We start from the raw sequence: 21,642 nt of genomic DNA, 5'->3' as shown, positions 1-21,642 counted from the left end.
TGGTCATTCAACGAACCCCCCCACCGTCCCCTGAAGCATACATAAGCCCTCCGGAGCCGTACGGAGGCTGTGTGGAGACGTGCGTGGACTTCTTGATGCAGTGCTCGCTCGTCTTTTCACAGCGTCCCGTCATGTACGCGTCAGACACTAGCCGGGTGGCTTATGTGATCAATTTGCTTCGAGGAGAGGCACGCGCCTGGGCTACGGCGCTTTGGGAGCAGAATTCACGGCTCCTAATGGTTTATACTGAGTTTGTGAGGGAGTTCAGACAGGTGTTTGACCACCCTCATAGAGGCGAGACCGCTTCAAGTGTGCTGCTGTCGTACGGCAGGGGCGTCGGAGCGCAGCGAAGTATGCAGTCGACTTCCGCATCGCGGCAGCGCGAGCCGGCTGGAATGCTGTTGCGCTCCGCGCCGCCTTTGTAAACGGACTGTCTCTGGTCCTTAAGGAGCACCTGGTGGCGAAGGACGAGCCGCGGGATTTAGATGGGCTTATCGACCTGGTTATACGGTTAGACAACCGATTAACGGAACACCGACAGCAGCGAGACGAGAGGCGTGGTCAAGTACACGCCGTCCCTCTTCCTCCCGGGTCTGAAAGGGAGCCGACTTCCCCACGCTCCACTGCCAGGGCTCTCCACGTGACAACAGCTCCCCCTGCTGACGTTGCTATGGAGACGAGCAGGGCCAAAAAACGATCAGATCAGAGACAAAGGAGGCTGATCCGTGGAGAGTGTTTTCTCTGCAGCTCTACTGAGCACACACAGAGAGAATGCCCCAAACGGTCAAAACAGCAGCACTCGTCCTAGAGACTGGGCTAAGGGTGGGTCACAACACCCACGTGGGGAAACCCCGACGATCTGCACGAATCCCAGTCACGATCCTGAGTGGGGATCTAACCCCTCACGCCCCAGCACTGGTGGACACGGGGTCGGAGGAGAATCTGCTGGATAGCAGATGGGCAAAGGAGGTTGGGCTCCCTCTAGTGGCCTTACCGTCACCATTGTCGGTGCGGGCACTAGATGGCACCCTTCTTCCACTAATCACACACCAGACTCAGCCAGTGACATTGGTGGTGTCTGGGAATCACAGGGAGGAGATTGTGTTTTATGTAACACCTTCTACCTCCCGAGTGATTTTGGGTTTTCCATGGGTGTTAAAACACAATCCCCGGATTGATTGGCCGTCTGGGATTGTGGTTCAGTGGAGCGAAACCTGCCACCGGCAGTGTGTAGGATCCTCAGTTCCACCCGGTGTGACAGCTAAGGAGGAGGTTTTAGTCCCCCCCAATCTGGCGGCGGTGCCGGCTGAGTACCACGACCTTGCTGACGTCTTCAGCAAGGATCTGGCACTCACGCTGCCCCCACACCGTCCGTACGATTGTGCCATTGATTTGATACCGGGTGCTGAGTACCCGTCCAGCAGGCTGTACAACCTCTCACGTCCGGAACGTGAATCAATGGAGACCTACATCCGGGACTCGTTAGCTGCCGGGTTGATCCGGAACTCCACCTCCTCGATGGGTGCTGGTTTCTTTTTTGTGGGCAAGAAGGACGGCGGACTCCGTCCATGCATTGATTACAGAGGGCTGAACGAGATCACGGTTCGCAACCGATACCCATTACCTCTGTTGGATTCAGTGTTCACGCCCCTGCATGGAGCCCAAATTTTCACGAAATTGGATCTTAGGAATGCTTATCACCTGGTTCGGATCCGGGAGGGAGACGAGTGGAAGACGGCATTTAACACCCCATTAGGTCACTTTGAGTACCTGGTCATGCCGTTCGGCCTCACCAATGCGCCCGCGACGTTCCAAGCATTGGTTAATGACGTCTTGCGGGACTTCCTGCATCGGTTTGTCTTCGTATATCTAGACGATATACTCATCTTTTCTCCGGATCCTGAGACCCATGTCAAGCATGTACGTCAGGTCCTACAGCGGTTGTTGGAGAACCGGCTGTTTGTGAAGGGCGAGAAGTGTGAGTTCCACCACACTTCTTTGTCCTTCTTGGGGTTCATCATCTCCTCCAACTCCGTCGCCCCTGATCTGGCCAAGGTTGCGGCGGTGAGAGATTGGCCCCAACCAACGAACCGTAGGAAACTACAACAGTTCCTCGGTTTTGCAAATTTCTACCGGAGGTTCATCGAGGGCTACAGTCAGGTAGTTAGCCCCCTGACAGCCCTGACCTCCACAAAAGTCCCCTTCACCTGGTGGGATCGGTGCGAAGCCGCGTTTAGGGAGTTGAAACGCCGGTTCTCGACTGCACCGGTTCTGGTGCAGCCCGATCCCAAGCGCCAGTTTGTTGTTGAAGTGGATGCCTCTGACTCAGGGATAGGAGCCGTGCTATCCCAGAGCGGGGAGTCCGACAAGGTTCTCCATCCATGTGCCTACTTTTCCCGCAGGTTGACCCCAGCTGAACGGAACTATGACGTCGGCAATCGGGAACTTCTTGCGGTGAAGGAGGCTCTTGAGGAGTGGAGACACCTGTTGGAGGGAGCATCGGTACCATTTACGGTTTTCACGGACCATCGGAACCTGGAGTACATCCGGACCGCGAAGCGTCTGAACCCCAGGCAAGCCCGCTGGTCGCTGTTCTTCGGGCGTTTTGACTTCCGGATCACCTACCGTCCCGGGACAAAGAACCAACGATCTGACGCCCTGTCCCGGGTGCACGAAGAGGAGGTCAAGACCGAGCTGTCAGACCCCCCTGAAACCATCATCCCCGAGTCCACTGTCGTGGCCGCCCTTACCTGGGACGTGGAGAAGACCGTCCGGGAGGCCCTGACACGGAGACCGGACCCGGGGACCGGTCCGAAGAACAAACTGTACGTCCCACCAGAGGCCAGGGCTGCGGTCCTTGACTTCTGTCATGGTTCCAAGCTCTCCTGTCACCCAGGGGTGCGAAGGACCATGGCAGTGGTCCGGCAGCGCTTCTGGTGGGCGTCTATGGAAGCCGACGTCCGGGAGTATGTCCAGGCCTGCACCACCTGTGCCAGGGGCAAAGCCGACCACCACAAGGCCCAAGGCCTCCTCCAGCCTCTGCCTGTGCCTCATCGCCCCTGGTCTCATATCAGCCTGGACTTTGTCACGGGCCTCCCGCCGTCCCAGGGAAACACCACCATTTTAACGATAGTGGACCGGTTCTCCAAGGCGGCCCACTTCGTGGCCCTCCCGAAGCTCCCGACGGCCCAGGAGACTGCAGACCTCCTGGTCCACCACGTCATGCGTCTGCATGGGATTCTATCAGACATTGTCTCGGATCGTGGTCCTCAGTTCTCCTCCCAGGTCTGGCGGAAATTCTGTAGGGAACTGGGGGCCACCGTCAGTCTCTCGTCTGGGTACCACCCCCAGACGAACGGGCAGGCAGAGCGGACTAACCAGGAACTGGAGCAGGCCCTCCGTTGCTTGACCTCCGCGCACCCGACGGCCTGGAGTGACCATCTGGCCTGGATCGAGTACGCTCATAACAGCCAAGTCTCGTCTGCCACCGGCCTCTCCCCATTTGAAGTGTGTTTGGGGTACCAGCCCCCATTGTTCCCACTAGTGGAGGGAGAGGTCGGGGCGCCCTCGGTCCAGGCCCATCTGAGAAGGTGCCGTCGGGTGTGGCGTACCGCCCGCTCTGCCCTGCTCAAAGCCCGGACGAGGGCCAAGAACCATGCAGACCGCCGGCGTGCCCCGGCCCCTGCGTATCAGCCTGGGCAGGAGGTTTGGCTTTCCACAAAGGACATTCCCCTGCAAGTGGAATCCCAAAAGTTGAAGGACAGATACATTCGACCTTTCCCCATCCTCAAAGTCCTCAGTCCAGCCGCAGTGAAGCTGAAGCTGCCAGCTTCACTGCGGATCCACCCGGTTTTCCATGAGTCACACATCAAACCTCACCACATTTCACCCCTCTGTACCCCCGGACCTGCGCCGCCTCCTGCCCGGATCATCGACGGGGAGCCGGCTCGGACCGTGTGCCGGCTCCTGGATGTCCGTCGGAAGGGCCGGGGGTTCCAGTATTTGGTGGACTGGGAGGGGTATGGACCCGAAGAACGCTCCTGGGTGAAGAGGAGCTTCATCCTGGACCCGGCCCTCCTGGCCGACTTCTACCGGCGGCACCCGGACAAGCCTGGTCGGGTGCCAGGAGGCGCCCATTGAGGGGGGAGTCCTGTTGTGTGGGCCGCTGAAGAGGAGGTACTGCTGGCCCACCACCACAAGATGGCACCCTGCTTGAAGTGCGGGCTTCAAGCACGAGAGGGCGTCGGAGCAACCAGGAGTGACAGCTGTCACTCATCATCCGTACCAGCTGTCACTCATCCACTACTCATCACCACCACCATAAAGGCCGGACTGCAACTCCACCTCCCCGCCGAGAAATCAGCTACCATTCAGGTAATTTCTCTGTTGACTCAAACCGTTGAGTGATAACCTGAACTTCTTTTGCAGCCGTTATCCTGTGGTGTTCTGCCTTATCTGTGGGATTGGCGTTTGGTGTGATCAGCGACGGCTTCGCCTCACACCCCAAACCAAGATAAGTGGTTAAACAGGAGCTGCACGAGTGTGTGATTGGAGGTGGAGGTTCTCCCTCCTTTACTGAACACTGACTGTGGGATTACTGAGTGTGCGACCTCACACTCTTCAGGACTGTCTCTCTTTTCTGCCAGCAGTACCGGGTCTGACTGCTGAAGACAGCAGCCACCTGGGGCGCAGGGCTTGGCAGCTCCGGTGTTCTTCAGCTCCGTTGGTGGTGGAAGCTGTGTGGGGATCCAGCTCTTCTCTCGCCAGGCGTCTTCTATCGTCGACCCTGCCCACACGTCACCTGGTGTATGATTGACAGTCCACCATATTGTTATTGTCTGTACGTCGTTGTGCGATTCACAACATTAAATTGTTACTTTTGGCTTATCCATTGTCCATTCATTACCGCCCCCTGTTGTGGGTCCATGTCACGTCACTTTCACAACAGGGTTCAGTTGTAAGGCTGCTCTCTGGGGTAGCCTGAGAATTCTTCTTGGAGGATGCACCCAATGATGAACTTTTGGAGGGTCCACAGACAGCAACACAGCATGCAGGTCAGAGGACTGGACACAGCAAGATATGCTCCTTCTCCCTGCTCCTTCAACAGCACTGGCCACTGAAAAGGGCACACACCTAAACCTGGCCAGGAAAGAGCAACCCCAAACTGGCCCAGCACCAAGCTCCTGCCCCATGAAAGGCAGCAGAAGTGCAGAGGAATGACCCAGCCAAACCCATAATGCAGGCCATCCAGTGGGACTAAAGTTCACCCACCGCAGGGAATCAGGTCACAGCCATAGTCCGAAGCAACAGCCAGCAAACCATACCTCAGCATTAAAACACACCAACAGTGTGGTAACTATTCAGAAGCACAACCTGAGATCAGCCATGCCACAAACCCTAGGAGCACTCCCTCTCCAATTTATGTTCCACACCATGACATATCACCATCCACAGTAGTGTTAACCATCTTCAGTGCTTCAATGACCACCCCCACCAGAGGAGTCTCTCCCAAGCCCCAGAATGGCACAGCGATGGGATGTAAGTTAGAGTTAGCAACCTGTACTTATTCCCTATAATGTCATATAATGTCACCAGACATCATCACGAATGAAACAGTCAAAACACAGTAACAACAAAATTCAGGACACATATGATAACAGGATTAGGAGTTGCGCAACAAGTGGTGATCACAGAACATCAATCGTGGGTATTGGGTGATGTTTGTTCCTGTTAGGCATGTGACAAAATGCTGAAATGTGTGAAGTGCATACCAAAGTGTCTTGGCCCTATTGATGATTTCCCATCAGGACCCCTGTGTGGTTAATGGGCAGGACCGACCTATTCTATAAAGTGTGTGTGATGTATGAACCAAAACAGAAATAAATGACATACCACTGTGCTGTCAAAATGGGAAATAGTTGCTCCTTTTTTCATCCATCGCAATTTCCACAGTGTAATGATTTGTCGTGAAGACATTTATGGAAATATTCATCCAAACATCGAAGTTTGAAGATAATTATAAGTTTGCTCTTATTTCATTGAGTGTAAAGAAATTGTCAGCTGTGCAGTGCATCTAGAAACTATTCACAGAATATTTCCAAAATGGAGTAAATTTATTTTTCCCCTAAAACTTCTACTCACAAAACCACATAATGACAACATGAAAAAAGTTTTTTTTTTAGAATTTTTTTTCAAATTTATTTAAAAAAAAAAAACGTACAAAATCACATGTACATACAACAAGTGGTGCATCAGCACTTGGTTGATGCACCTTTGGCAGCAGTGACTGTCTCACTGTTATGTGGGCCACCAGAAGAGGAGGTACTGCTGGCCCACCACCACAAGATGGCGCCCTGCTTGAAGTGCAGGCTTCAAGCACGAGAGGGCGTCGGAGCGACCGGGAGTGACAGCTGTCACCCATCATCCGTACCAGCTGTCACTCATCCACTACTCATCACCACCACCATAAAGGCCGGACTGCAACTCCACCTCCCCGCCGAGAAATCAGCTACCATTCAGGTAATTTCTCTGCTGAACCTGATTCGAGCATTAGTCTGATCTCTTTTGCAGCCGTTTTCCTGGGATGGATTCCCTGTCTGCTGAGCTGGCATTTGGTGTGGACTGCGATGGCTTCGCCTCCCACCCCACCCAGATAAGTGGTTGTCTCAGGAGCTGTTTGAGTGTGTTATCGGAGGTGGAGGTTCTCCCTCCTAACTGAACACTGACTGTGGGATTACTGAGTGTGCGAACTCACACTCATCAGTACTGTTTCTGTTCTCTGCCAGCAGTACCGGGTCTGACTGCTGAAGACAGTGGCCACCTGGGGCGCAGGGCTTGGCGGCTCCGGTGTTCTTCAGATCCGTTGGTGGTGGAAGCTGTGTGGGATCCGGCTCTTCTCTCGCCAGACGTCTTCTATCTTTGAGCCTGCCCACATGTCACCTTGTGTATAATTGACATTCCACCATATTGGTATTGTCTGTACTTCGTTGTGCGATTCACAACATTAAATTGTTACTTTTTGGCTTATCCATTGTCTGTTCATTAACGCCCCCTGTTGTGGATCCGTGTCACGACACTTTCACAACAGGATTTCTCGGCCAGCGTCAAGGATCCCGAGGGGCGTCAACCATCACTTGAACAGCCAATGGAAGAGCGAGGTGCACAGGCGCCAGCAGGAGGTGTGTTAGGTGAGCTGCAGCACATCTTAACCGCTTTTACTGCTCGGTTGGACTTAGTTACTGAGCAGAGCATTATTCTCAATCGTAGGATAGAGGCTCTCACCGCCCAGGTGGAAGCGCATGCTCAGGGTGCTGCTGCAGCACCTCCTCCTGCTGACCATATGCCAGAGACAGACATTCCACTGGTCGTTCAACGAACCCCCCCCCACCTTCCCCTGAAGCATACATAAGCCCTCCGGAGCCGTACGGAGGCTGTGTGGAGACGTGCGCGGACTTCTTAATGCAGTGCTCGCTCATCTTTTCACAGCGTCCCATCATGTACGCGTCAGACGCTAGCCGGGTGGCTTACGTTATAAATTTGCTTCGAGGAGAGGCACGCGCCTGGGCTACGGCGCTCTGGGAGCAGAATTCACGGCTCCTAACGATTTACACTGAGTTTGTGAGGAAGTTCCGACAGGTGTTCGACCACCCTCATAGAGGCGAGACCGCTTCAAGTGTGCTGAGAGAAAGAGTATAACCAAATATCGGCATCACTGAAAGCAGCCAAAGATAATGATACGTCTTTGGGATGGTTATGAGTAATTTTTTCTCTAATAGATCTTCTAAATTAGTGAGACGCCGTTTCCTCTCCAACTTATGGGTTATCTGCTTTAAGCTGTGAGTTTGTGAGTTATACCACGGAGTCAGGCACTTCTGATTTAAAGCTCTCTTTTTCAGAGGAGCTACAGCATCCAAAGTTGTCTTCAATGAGGATGTAAAACTACTGACGAGATACTCTATCTCACTTACAGAGTTTAGGTAGCTACTCTGCACTGTGTTGGTATATGGCATTAGAGAACATAAAGAAGGAATCGTATCCTTAAACCTAGTTACAGCGCTTTCTGAAAGACTTCTAGTGTAATGAAACTTATTCCCCACTGCTGGGTAGTCCATCAGAGTAAATGTAAATGTTATTAAGAAATGATCAGACAGAAGGGAGTTTTCAGGGAATACTGTTAAGTCTTCAAGGTAGGTAGGTAAGTCAGTCTGTAGGGATGGTTGTTCTGCTGGAAGGTTCTCGTCTCTTCACAGAGGAATGCTGGAGCTCTGACAGAATGACCATTGGGTTCTTGGTCACCTCCCTGACTATGGCCCTTCTCCCACAATTGCTCAGTTTAGACAGGTGGCCAGCTCTAGAAAGCATCCTGGAGGATCTGAACGTCTTCCATTTACAGCCAATGGAGGCCACTGTGCTCAATGGGACCTTCAAAGCACCAGGAATATTTCTGTACCCTTCCCCAGATTTGTGCCTCAAGACAATGCTGTGATTATTTAGTTTTTTTTTTTTTTACTTACTGCTATTTTTAAGAAATTTGCAAAAATCTAAAAATAAATAAATAAAACAAAACAAAACAAACAAAAAACAAAAACCTTTTTTCACATTGTCATTATGGTGTATTGTGTGTAGAAATTTGAGGAAAAATATTCATTTCATCCTTTTGGAATAAGGCTGCGAAATAAAAAAAAAAATGTGGAAAAAGTGCAGCACTGTGAATACTTTCTGGATCCACTGTAGATAATAATCTGTATATTGTATGTTTGATCATATATTTTTTTTTAAGTTGTGAAGCTTAGCAGATCAGATATCAAAAGAAGGGAAACTTAAACAACTTAACTGACTTTTATACTTGATTTAAGATGTAAATAATACAGGTGAGTATGATAATAGTTACTTCAGACAAAGGCATCATGGAATGTTTATGGAATCCTGAGCAAACTGGATCAGATATTACTCAGATAACATACAACAATCGAATGTAAAATACCCACTTCTGAGTCTATCAAAATATCAAGATCTCAACAATAATTACTGGTACGGTTACCAACCATATAGAATGAAAATATTAAATCTACTTGAGGAATTTTGACTTATCTGTAATATAAACAGCCCGTGTGGACATTTGTCCCTGTCCAGTGGCCATTGTACACTGCAGAAGACCCTTTATTCTCTCATGGAGGGTTCAAGATGTTGGTTTTTCAGGTTGAGCCCAATTGAGCCCCATGGTTGTAAAACCAACAACCAGACACTCGCATGTGAGCACCTGCCCTCCGAACCTGGCTCAAGGAGGAGGTGCCAGTTTCCCAATCTAGGTGAGGTGACTCCATCCTTAAATGTGTACATTATAAAGGGGCTTTTTTGATCGCCCTTTGTCTGACCACTCTATCAATCAATCAATCAATTTTATTTATATAGCGCCAAATCACAACAAACAGTTGCCCCAAGGCGCTTTATATTGTAAGGCAATGCCATACAATAATTACGTAAAAACCCCAACGGTCAAAACGACCCCCTGTGAGCAAGCACTTGGCAACAGTGGGAAGGAAAAACTCCCTTTTAACAGGAAGAAACCTCCAGCAGAACCAGGCTCAGGGAGGGGCAGTCTTCTGCTGGGACTGGTTGGGGCTGAGGGAGAGAACCAGGAAAAAGACATGCTGTGGAGGGGAGCAGAGATCAATCACTAATGATTAAATGCAGAGTGGTGCATACAGAGCAAAAAGAGAAAGAAACACTCAGTGCATCATGGGAACCCCCCAGCAGTCTAAGTCTATAGCAGCATAACTAAGGAATGGTTCAGGGTCACCTGATCCAGCCCTAACTATAAGCTTTAGCAAAAAGGAAAGTTTTAAGCTAATCTTAAAAGTAGAGAGGGTGTCTGTCTCCCTGATCCGAATTGGGAGCTGGTTCCAGAGGAGAGGAGCCTGAAAGCTGAAGGCTCTGCCTCCCATTCTACTCTTACAAACCCTAGGAACTACAAGTAAGCCTGCAGTCTGAGAGCGAAGCGCTCTATTGGGGTGATATGGTACTACGAGGTCCCTAAGATAAGATGGGACCTGATTATTCAAGACCTTATAAGTAAGAAGAAGAATTTTAAATTCTATTCTAGAATTAATAGGAAGCCAATGAAGAGAGGCCAATATGGGTGAGATATGCTCTCTCCTTCTAGTTCCCATTAGTACTCTAGCTGCAGCATTTTGAATTAACTGAAGGCTTTTCAGGGAACTTTTAGGACAACCTGATAATAATGAATTACAATAGTCCAGGCTAGAGGAAATAAATGCATGAATTAGTTTTTCAGCATCACACTGAGACAAGACCTTTCTAATTTTAGAGATATTGCGTAAATGCAAAAAAGCAGTCCTACATATTTGTTTAATATGCGCATTGAATGACATATCCTGATCAAAAATGACTCCAAGATTTCACACAGTATTACTAGAGGTCAGGGTAATGCCATCCAGAGTAAGGATCTGGTTAGACACCATGTTTCTAAGATTTGTGGGGCCAAGTACAATAACTTCAGTTTTATCTGAGTTTAAAAGCAGGAAATTAGAGGTCATCCATGTCTTTATGTCTGTAAGACAATCCTGCAGTTTAGCTAATTGGTGTGTGTCCTCTGGCTTCATGGATAGATAAAGCTGGGTATCATCTGCGTAACAATGAAAATTTAAGCAATGCCGTCTAATAATACTGCCTAAGGGAAGCATGTATAAAGTGAATAAAATTGGTCCTAGCACAGAACCTTGTGGAACTCCATAATTAACCTTAGTCTGTGAAGAAGATTCCCCATTTACATGAACAAATTGTAATCTATTAGATAAATATGATTCAAACCACCGCAGCGCAGTGCCTTTAATACCTATGGCATGCTCTAATCTCTGTAATAAAATTTTATGGTCAACAGTATCAAAAGCAGCACTGAGGTCTAACAGAACAAGCACAGAGATGAGTCCACTGTCTGAGGCCATAAGATCATTTGTAACCTTCACTAATGCTGTTCTGTACTATGATGAATTCTAAAACCTGACTGAAACTCTTCAAATAGACCATTCCTCTGCAGATGATCAGTTAGCTGTTTTACAACTACCCTTTCAAGAATTTTTGAGAGAAAAGGAAGGTTGGAGATTGGCCTATAATTAGCTAAGATAGCTGGGTCAAGTGATGGCTTTTTAAGTAATGGTTTAATTACTGCCACCTTAAAAGCCTGTGGTACATAGCCAACTAATAAAGATAGATTGATCATATTTAAGATCGAAGCATTCAATAATAGTAGAGCTTCCTTGAGCAGCCTGGTAGGAATGGGGTCTAATAGACATGTTGATGGTTTGGATGAAGTAACTAATGAAAATAACTCAGACAGAACAATCTGAGAGAAAGCGTCTAACAAATACCGGCATCACTGAAAGCAGCCAAAGATAACGATACGTCTTTGGGATGGTTATGAGTAATTTTTTCTCTAATAGTTAAAATTTTATTAGCAAAGAAAGTCATGAAGTCATTACTAGTTAAAGTTAAAGGAATACTCGGCTCAATAGAGCTCTGACTCTTTGTCAGCTTGGCTACAGTGCTGAAAAGAAACCTGGGGTTGTTCTTATTTTCTTCAATTAGTGATGAGTAGTAAGATGTCCTAGCTTTACGGAGGGCTTTTTTTATAGAGCAACAGACTCTTTTTCCAGGCTAAGTGAAGATCTTCTAAATTAGTGAGACGCCATTTCCTCTCCAACTTACGGGTTATCTGCTTTAAGCTGCAAGTTTGTGAGTTATACCACGGAGTCAGGCACTTCTGATTTAAAGCTCTCTTTTTCAGAGGAGCTACAGCATCCAAAGTTGTCTTCAATGAGGATGTAAAACTACTGACGAGATACTCTATCTCACTTACAGAGTTTAGGTAGCTACTCTGCACTGTGTTGGTATATGGCATTAGAGAACATAAAGAAGGAATCATATCCTTAAACCTAGTTACAGTGCTTTCTGAAAGACTTCTAGTGTAATGAAACTTATTCCCCACTGCTGGGTAGTCCATCAGAGTAAATGTAAATGTTATTAAGAAATGATCAGACAGAAGGGAGTTTTCAGGGAATACTGTTAAGTCTTCAAGGTAGGTAGGTAAGTCAGTCTGTAGGGATGGTTGTTCTGCTGGAAGGTTCTCCTCTCTCCACAGAGGAACGCTGGAGCTCTGACAGAATGACCATTGGGTTCTTGGTCACCTCCCTGACTATGGCCCTTCTCCCACAATTGCTCAGTTTAGACAGGTGGCCAGCTCTAAAAAGCATCCTGGAGGATCTGAACTTCTTCCATTTACAGCCAATGGAGGCCACTGTGCTCAATGGGACCTTCAAAGCACCAGGAATATTTCTGTACTCTTCCCCAGATTTGTGCCTCAAGACAATGCTGTGATTATTTAGTTGTTTTTTTTTTTAACTTACTGCTATTTTTAAGAAATTTGCAAAAATCTAAAAATAAATAAATAAATAAATAAATAAAACAAAACAAAACAAACAAAAAACAAAAACCTTTTTTCACATTGTCATTATGGTGTATTGTGTGTAGAAATTTGAGGAAAAATATTCATTTCATCCTTTTGGAATAAGGCTGCGAAATAAAAAAAAATGTGGAAAAAGTGCAGCACTGTGAATACTTTCTGGATCCACTGTAGATAATAATCTGTATATTGTATGTTTGATCATATATTTTTTTTAAGTTGTGAAGCTTAGCAGATCAGATATCAAAAGAAGGGAAACTTAAACAACTTAACTGACTTTTATACTTGATTTAAGATGTAAATAATACAGGTGAGTATGATAATAGTTACTTCAGACAAAGGCATCATGGAATGTTTATGGAATCCTGAGCAAACTGGATCAGATATTACTCAGATAACATACAACAATCGAATGTAAAATACCCACTTCTGAGTCTATCAAAATATCAAGATCTCAACAATAATTACTGGTACGGTTACCAACCATATAGAATGAAAATATGAAATCTACTTGAGGAATTTTGACTTATCTGTAATATAAACAGCCCGTGTGGACATTTGTCCCTGTCCAGTGGCCATTGTATACCGCACAACACCCTTTATTCTCTCATGGAGGGTTCAAGATGTTGGTTTTTCAGGTTGAGCCCAATTGAGCCCCATGGTTGTAAAACCAACAACCAGACACTCGCATGTGAGCACCTGCCCTCCGAACCTGGCTCAAGGAGGAGGTGCCAGTTTCCCAATCTAGGTGAGGTGACTCGCCCTTTGTCTGACTCTTGAGCTGGGACTAATTTCCCAAGGGTGGCCCTACCAGGAGCTACTGCTCCATGAAACACAGCTACCAGGGTCATTACAGCACACAAACCCCTCCACTATGATAAGGTGATGATCCAGAGGGGGGCAGGGGGATAAGCTTGGGTATCTGGCAGGGACTCAGAGTTGCTCTGCTACATGTTTTGCATCAAAAGAAGCCAGCGGAGGTGGTATGGGTATCTACTGTAGTCGTATCCCTAGGGAGGTTTTTCAGCCAACTCCAACTGGGAGGAGGCTCCTGGGAATACCCAGAACATGCTAGAGAGATTATGGCTCCCAGCTGGCCTGAGAATGAATTGGGTTCCCTGAGGAAAAAAAAAAAATAAACATGAACATGAATGACAAAGTGTAGGAAGAGCTGCCTGGACTACTGCTACCATGGCCCGGACTGGGATAAGAAGCATAAAATGAATGAATGTAAAATGAACAGAAGTAAATGATTGTGTTGAAATAAGGTTTGAAATAAGGTTTGTGATTAGTCTTTATATTAAAGGTCACTATAGCCGACTAAAAGATACTTCAAGTGAACGACTTAAGTGAAAGTGGTTGAAGAGAAATATTGTGCATGTTTCTCATTACATTTTTATTCATATTCTACATTGTCAATCTCCTGCAGTTTAATTTAGATTTAGTGACTGTGTTTTTGTAACAAAATGAGAAAACCCAAATAATTCTAAATAATTTATATTCATTTTGGGGAGAAGAAAAGCTCATTACCCAAAGAACATTACCTAATACCTGGAAATTAATCATTCCATAAATGTCAATGAAATGGTGTAAATTAGTCAATTAGGTGACTAACTATCCACTTAAAAATAGCATATATTTCATATTATTTGGATCAATCCATTAGTTACTCAGCACATTTATCTCTTTTGGTGTTGATGAGTTGGTGTATATAGGAATTCAAGATAATGGCCAAGGATCGAAGTTAGGGTTAGGGATACGGAGTGCAGCAAATTGAGGCCAACACAGAACCAATAACTTTCTGTGTATACAACATCTATCCACATTAGTGCTGACACTGACAGCTGTACCACTGGACCGAGCACAGAGTGGCAAAGTAGATTCAGACGGCTTTCGGTGGCTTTTCAGTCATGTGAATATCCGAGAAATTGTGGAAGAGGTGGGCATGTCACAACATGTCCTGTGAGACTTCAACACGGAGGCGCTTTTGCTCCGCCATCAGCTTCATGCCAAAGCCATCGGCATGAATTTCGCTGCAACTCTTTTCATGGCCAAATCTTCTGTCACAGTGTAATGTGCCAAAAAAGTGCTGATGTCCACCTCTTCCACAATTTCTCAGATAGTCACATGACGGTCCCACATCACCACAGCGTTCACTTTGGAAATGATCTGGTCATTTCAGCATGTTGATGGCCGCCCAGAGCGTGGCTCGCTCTCCACCGTTGTGCGGACGTCTTTAAACCAGTTGTACCTCTCCTTAATCTGTGTGATGCCCATAGGATCGTCACCGAAAGCCATCTGATTAATCTGAATGATTTCCACCTGGCTGTTGCCAAGTTTCTGGCAAAATTTGATGCAGTCGCGCTGCTCCAGTCGTTCCGCCATTTCCTTGCAAAGAAAAAACGCAGCGAGACTACACCCATCCTCACACAAAGGCTGCTTACAAGCAAATGACGCAATCGACAGGCGTGAAAAAACTCACGCATGTGCACAAAGGTTCAAGGTTGGCTCATGCAAGCACACGTGATTCAAATCCATCAGGTTTTTGAAAAAAATAAAAAGGTTTGATACTTTTCTAACAGACCTCGTATTTCATGATGTGAAAGATGAAATGTTCCATTTACTGAGGTACAGTCAAGTTGAATGGAACATTTCATCTTTCACTGAATTAAATATTCTTTCCATTAAACTTATAAACATTCATTATTTGTTTTATATAATGCTTAAAATAGATCCTTGTCATTTGATATTTTATTAATTCATAAACAAGAGAAAAGGGACTTACAATTTGGTGTTCGTCACTGATCCTTGGAGGTAAAGAGGTTCCAAACATTCCAACACAAACTTTAAATAGCAATCAAATCCAATCTAAAATTGTTCTCAGTCAGCTTGCAAAAAACAGTCAGATAGTTCAATGATGATGTAGTCTGTACCTGATGATTGACTTCTTCATGTACAGACTACCATCTGCTTTCCTCAGTCTAGTGAAAAATCGCAAAATAAATTTGTTGAGCTCTTCACCCGACAGCACTTCTACTTCAGCTATAGACATCCGAGCGAATACTGCAAATGCCTCCAGACAGCTTACAGTGTACTGGATTTGTTTTTTAGTGTTAGAAGAATGAGCACCATCATTAAGGTCCTTCAAATCGTGGTCTGTCACCAAAACAAACCCCGCCATGTTTGTTTTAAAAGCACTGTCACAGTGTCAAAGATTGTGAGAGTGCTACTGTGAGCGCATGGTCCTTGAATGCTGCATGCACGCAAATGCAATACATCATATTTTTACGTTAAGGTGGTCATGGTGTGCAATGGTGACAAATGCATGGAACCAAAATTGCACAGTAAATGGAACAAAATTACAAATGGGACAAATTATCAATATCATGTGACATACAAACCACCAATCAAATGACAAGGATCTATTTAGGTTTTATATAAACTGAGATAATGCAGATGAAGTATCTTGTCCAATAACAGAGACTGTACCATGACCAGAAATTGTATCCAAATCATGTAAATTTTATTGCTGTCTAAATACAAATGTATTGGAATGTATTTTTTGTTTTTTAAAAACAAACAAACATCAGACTGTGTACCACATAATACACAGTGTATTAATAACATCACTGGATTATTTCATTGTTATTTTGAAGAAGGTCCTAAACAAAGCAAATGTTGAATATGAGTGGAGCATTCAAGTTCAAGTTTCAATTTATGATCACATGCATTTTGAAAGTCCAACATAAAATAAAATGCAATAAAAAGTATTTTACCATTGCAATTCAAGAAAATCTTTAAGTAAATAATACAAAAATCATACTAATACATAAGACAAATTATTTAGGTTGTTTTATGGACTGGTATCCATAAGACAATAAATTCATAAAGCCCCAACACTCAGGGGTATGAGTGCTAATCATGTTTTAAAAATGACTTGAGTTGTCAAAAAGTAAAATTGTTTAAACCTGGAACTATTAAAATATTATCTCCACTGGTAATATGTGCAAAGCGTCGCACAGTGGTGCAAAGCTCACTCATGGTACAGGGCATCCTAAACAGGAAGTGCCAAAATTAAAATCCACAGTTAAACAGGAAATGTTCAAATGTCAAACACTTCCTGATTTGACAGAGGAGATCCCATAAAATCTCGCAGGAACTCAGTGGCAAGCTCACAATCAAACAGGAAGTGCCGAATCCTCAGTCACAGTGAAACAGGAAATGTTGAACACTTCCTGGCATGGATGGAGCTAGAGCGGAGGCCGGGGATTCACAGAACTCCCCTGAAATCTGATTGTACACAGATGATTGACATGTCATGGCACCACATATCTGGTTCATAGAGCTGTATTTTCACATCAATGAGTCACACTGACTGCTAGGTTCCTCCTGTCCAATAGTTGGTGTTGTGTACCACAAAAACTTCTAATCCACCTTAGTAGAAGAAGAAAAAATGTTTGCTTCAGATGTGAACTGAACATGTCGTTTGAACTCTTGGACTTCTAATCACACCAAACTTATATTGGTGAGTAAATGGCTGTATTTTATGCCAGAAATGAGGTCCAGGTTCTTAAAAGCAGGATTTCTCCTTTAATCCGGGTTGACATATACAACCCCAATTCCAATGAAATTGGGAAGTTGTGAAAGGCAGCTACAATTTCACAGAAAGTACATTTGAGTTGAAAGCCTAGATTTGATGTTTTGATGAAAGAAACTTTTGTATTTCTTCATAATTTATGTAAATAAAGTCCAAGACATGTTCAGTGACTTGGAAATGTTCATGTTTCCATCCCCTGACTTGTCTAAAGAAAACTGGCAATGAATCTGATTATTATTTACAGGTTTTATCAAGTTTTAGAGATTTGCTTTCAGTTTGAGTTTGAGGAAGATAATTTTAGACATTTTTATTCTTTCTTTCTTTATTTTTTTTTTTGTATTTCTTGTATTTAAAATGGTATAAACACATTAAAATGTGTGAAATTCCAAGTGTTCCAATACTTTTGGAGGCCACAGTATCCTAACCTTATGATGAGTGCAAAATGAGTGTGGTGTTATTACTGTTTTGTTTAAGAATGTTTATTTTTCATTGTTGCTGCATTGTGTCAAATCAATGTCATAATGTACAGCAGGTAACTGTAAGAATAGTTCAAATCCGGTTACAAGCACCAACATTTGACTGTGTATATCTTTTGGTACATATTGTTATTCCAGATGAATTTACAGAATAAATTATTAATTTCTTTAAAAAAAGATTGTGACAGTGGAAGTGGTAGGGATAGGAAAAGATACAAAAATGTTGGCAAGATGGACATCTTAATCAAATTGATCCTGCCAATTATTGATATAGGCAAACTGTCCACTTAGAAATAGATTCTCGTACTTTGTCCATCAGAGGATCATAATTTGCTTGGACAATTGTATTAATTTGGGGGGGTCACTCGGGGGCCAAGTAGGGGTCAATTGAAGAATTGCACAGGGTTCAAAATTAAAAAAAAAAATGTTTCAATCATATTGAAAGTGATACCACATTATGTGTCTGATGATAATGATTACAAAAAAGGCATAGTTTGGACTATCTGTGAAATAATGTTCTGCACTCTGCAGTTATGGGGTAAAAACAGCAAGAATGTTACAAAGGTCAGTTTCAGTTTGTACAGTGGTCAAAAGTTAAAGTTGCTCCACTTTTGGTAAAATGTCATGCAAATTATTGGTTTAACTAATAGGATTAACAGATGGAATAGTTCTGACTGTGTTAAATGTTTGGTCTCCAAAGTAAAGATCTGTCAAATGTCCACTGGATTCTATGACGTGACATATGTTACCCCGTAACATCATAACTAAGCATGACACATGGTGCAAACTATTCCTTTTTAAAATTTGGTTAACTCAAGCAATAATTTGCATCATGTTTTACTATAATTGGAGCAACTTTAACTTTTGACCCCTGTACGAACTGAAACTGACCTTTGTCGCCATGCTTGCTGTTTTTACCCCATAACTCCATAACATTCAGTCACAGATAGTACAAACTATACCTTTTTGGAATATGACTGGAACTTTTTTTCCCCCTATGCAGTTCTTCAATTGACCCCTACTTGGCCCCCTATTGAAAATTCAAATGGCTAATGTAATTTTTCTAAAATATGTACCAAAAGGAATACACAGTCAAACTTTGGTGATTTGAAGGATTCCTCTGCAAATATTCTGTTATCTGCTGCACTATTATCATATAAAAAATACTGAAAACTGAAAGGCAATCCAAAGTAGTGAAAATAACAAAACAAAACAAAACAAAAAAAATGTTGTGCCAGATGTTCAACTGTTCTTTGAACCAAAGAAATACCACAGTCCATAAGAAAATATTGACAACCTTTACCAAATGGACAGACAAGCCAACAGGGGTGATTATTGGATGTTTCTGGTTTATTTGTTGTCTCAACGCAATCAAGACATTGGACTTACCTTTCACAATAATGGACACACCCATCAGAGCCTCCCGCAAGCTACTTCTCTTCCTCCACTTCCCTTCATCTGTGTTGTACATCTCCACAACCTTCAAGGGTCTCTGATCTTCTCCTACTCCTCCCACCAACAAGATTTGCTTTCCAAGAACTGCCACAGCTGCACCAGCTCGAGGAGTGGGCATCGGAGGCAAGCTGATCCACTGGTCCCCCTGAAAAGAGTGTGCACATACTCAGGCCATTTAAAAAACAGTAAATGGTTTTCACTCTTTTAATTCTTTTTTTTTTAACCTCAACAAATCAGCTTTAGTTTTCAACTGCACTTTATTTTAAGGGTGTTGTGGGTGGCCGCGTCCATCCCCCCACGCCCCCTTTCCATCTGGAGTTGTCCCTGGTTTGCCGTCTGAGCAGGAATTATTGACAATGTGTATTTATGCAGAAGGCATGACCAGAATGACAGGTAAGTTTTATTGGTGTTTTTAAGTCATGTCCTCCTTAAAAAGACTTTAGGTGCATTTGGGTGGAAAAGGAGCATTAGTATTTGTTAATGCGTCACAGGTCTTCAGCTGTTTTCAAAGAGTACACTCACAGAGTGGCACAGACTTTTAAAGAATGTCTTTGTAAAGCTAAGTGCAGGTGTGCTGCCATCACTGTGCTTTGAGAGACAAGTTTTTTTCAACTTGGAGCTGCTGCACAAAGCAGCAGGTGAACAGCTTGCAGAAGGAAGAATGAATGAAAAAATGTCCCGACACATTCTTGATAAAAATCTGCTGCCATCTACCAGAATGATGAAGATGATACAAGGATGGACATTTCAGCAAAGCAGTGATCCCCAAAATACAGTACAAGGAAACTCTCAACTGGTTTCGGAGAATGAAAATAAAGCTTCTAGAATGGCCCAGCCAGTCACCTGACTTGAATCCAGTAGAAAATCTATGTAAAGAACTAAAGATCAGAGTTCATAGAAGCGATCCACGGAACCTTCAAGATTTGAAGACTGCGTGGAGGAATGGGCCAAAATCACACCTAAGCAATGAATGAGATTGGGTTCTCCATACAGGAGGCGTCTTGAAGCTTCATTACCAACAAAGGAATTAATACAGAGTATTAAATAAATTCAAGTAAGTATGTTCATTATATCTGTCTTGTGTCATTCGATTTTATTATGCATAACTAAATTTCTGTACTGATTTGTTTTGTTTTATTTATATCTATGGATTACTTGGGTTGTTATTGTTGTCATCATCATCACGATTATTATTATTGTTAATCACCATTCATGCATTTACAGAAGTCTTCCGATAATGACACTGCTGCTCCAGTACACCTCTCTGTGGGCTGCTATGTGAGTGAATATTGCTGCTCTCCATGGTTCTGAAACTAAAATGAGAAAAAGGAACCTCCTACTTCAAAGCATGCAGCCACCCACCTGCACGGAAGTACCGTGCATATTTAAGTGTGTTTGAAAATAGATGTGCTCTTTGGCCTAGAAAGCTGTTTTTTCTGACTGTAGTTAATTGTTGAAGCCACATGTAGACAGGAAAACTTGCACAGCTTATAGCAAATGATCAGGCAAATGCAGTGAGAATGCCTGTCGGGTTAATTAGTATACTGACTTGTTGTTCAATATATAAAGATGAACATGCTCATTTTGCCTTTACATATGTTTGTTTCCATGTGTCACCAACATTTTAGTGACTCATGCTGCTTCTGTCCCTCTTTCTCATGACTGCATTCATCCATCCAGAATGTGTGGAAGAATAAAAGAAATTGGTTAACTTACCTTTTTATTCTGAAATATCAACCTAAAAGCAAAAGTGAGCTGATCCACATTTGTATTAATAAGATCAGCCGGCTACATTTTCTTTCTATGTTCTTTAGGCTAGCACGTAACTAAATCTTTCCAGATTGTTTGCATCCTTTTTTTTCTTGAATGCTTGTGAAATATATGTTTCAAAAATAAATGTGAGTTACAGTCCATAAAATACAGTTAATTACAGATTAAACTTTCAGTAATATTTGTTACAGTGACATCACTACATTCACAACTGCACTGTACTATATAATGCTACTCAGCAAAATACAAAACTGTAGATACAGTGTCCAGGGTTGTTTCCTACCTCAGGGGAATAAAGCTCCAAAGATGGGCAAGGTCTTCCACCAGCATCACAACCCCCCAGAATGTACATCTGGCCCCCCACCTCAGATAGAGTGTGGTAGACGCGGCCGCTGGACAGTCGTGCCAGGCTCTGCCAGTGAAACTCCTGGGCTGAAGGCACCGCCATGGCCTCAGCGCCCCAGCAGAGGTGCACCACAGCAGTGAAGGACCTTTCTTAATGGAAAGGTGAGGTGGAGGTGTTTAGGGGGTGTTCACAATCAGTTGAACACTCCTCTTACAGGGCAGGACTGCTGTCATACACTGGGCCCTGGAAGGCAACAATAAAACTGAGTCATCAGCACAATGTACTGCAGAGTAGAACATCAAAGCGTGAATCAACAAGATACAGTCAAGCAAACATCAGCGTGTCAGACTGTGATTCAATTAAAATGAACAGCGTCTGTGATTCATATTAAAGAGGGAAAATTTTGGTCTTTGTTTGCTTGCTTTTTATGGTCTTTGCAACTCTGGCCAATACCTCAATTGTCCTGTATCGTGATTTGATGAGTCCAGACCATTATTTTAATCTGATCAGATAATCACTT

At 44.2% G+C, this 21,642-nt stretch overlaps 1 protein-coding gene across 2 annotated transcripts in view; it reads right to left on the bottom strand.

Moving 5' to 3' along the window:
• klhdc8a (kelch domain containing 8A) overlaps positions 1-21,300 on the bottom strand; it is a 91,938-nt gene extending 70,638 nt beyond the window's left edge. For both annotated transcript variants that reach the window (XM_034167400.1, XM_034167401.1), the window contains exons 1-2: positions 21,060-21,300; positions 18,941-19,151 (exon numbers count right to left, since the gene is read on the bottom strand). In XM_034167400.1, the coding sequence (XP_034023291.1) occupies positions 18,941-19,151; positions 21,060-21,224 (376 nt within the window). In that variant the 5' untranslated portion in view covers positions 21,225-21,300. The remainder of the gene's footprint in view (positions 1-18,940; positions 19,152-21,059) is intronic.
• Positions 21,301-21,642: the final 342 nt, after the last annotated feature.

Source organism: Thalassophryne amazonica, chromosome 3 (assembly GCF_902500255.1).
Source record: "Thalassophryne amazonica chromosome 3, fThaAma1.1, whole genome shotgun sequence".
Taxonomy (NCBI): Eukaryota; Metazoa; Chordata; class Actinopteri; order Batrachoidiformes; family Batrachoididae; genus Thalassophryne; species Thalassophryne amazonica.
The sequence above is the reverse complement of the archived record's forward strand: the minus strand, read 5'-3'. Positions and strand labels throughout refer to the sequence as shown.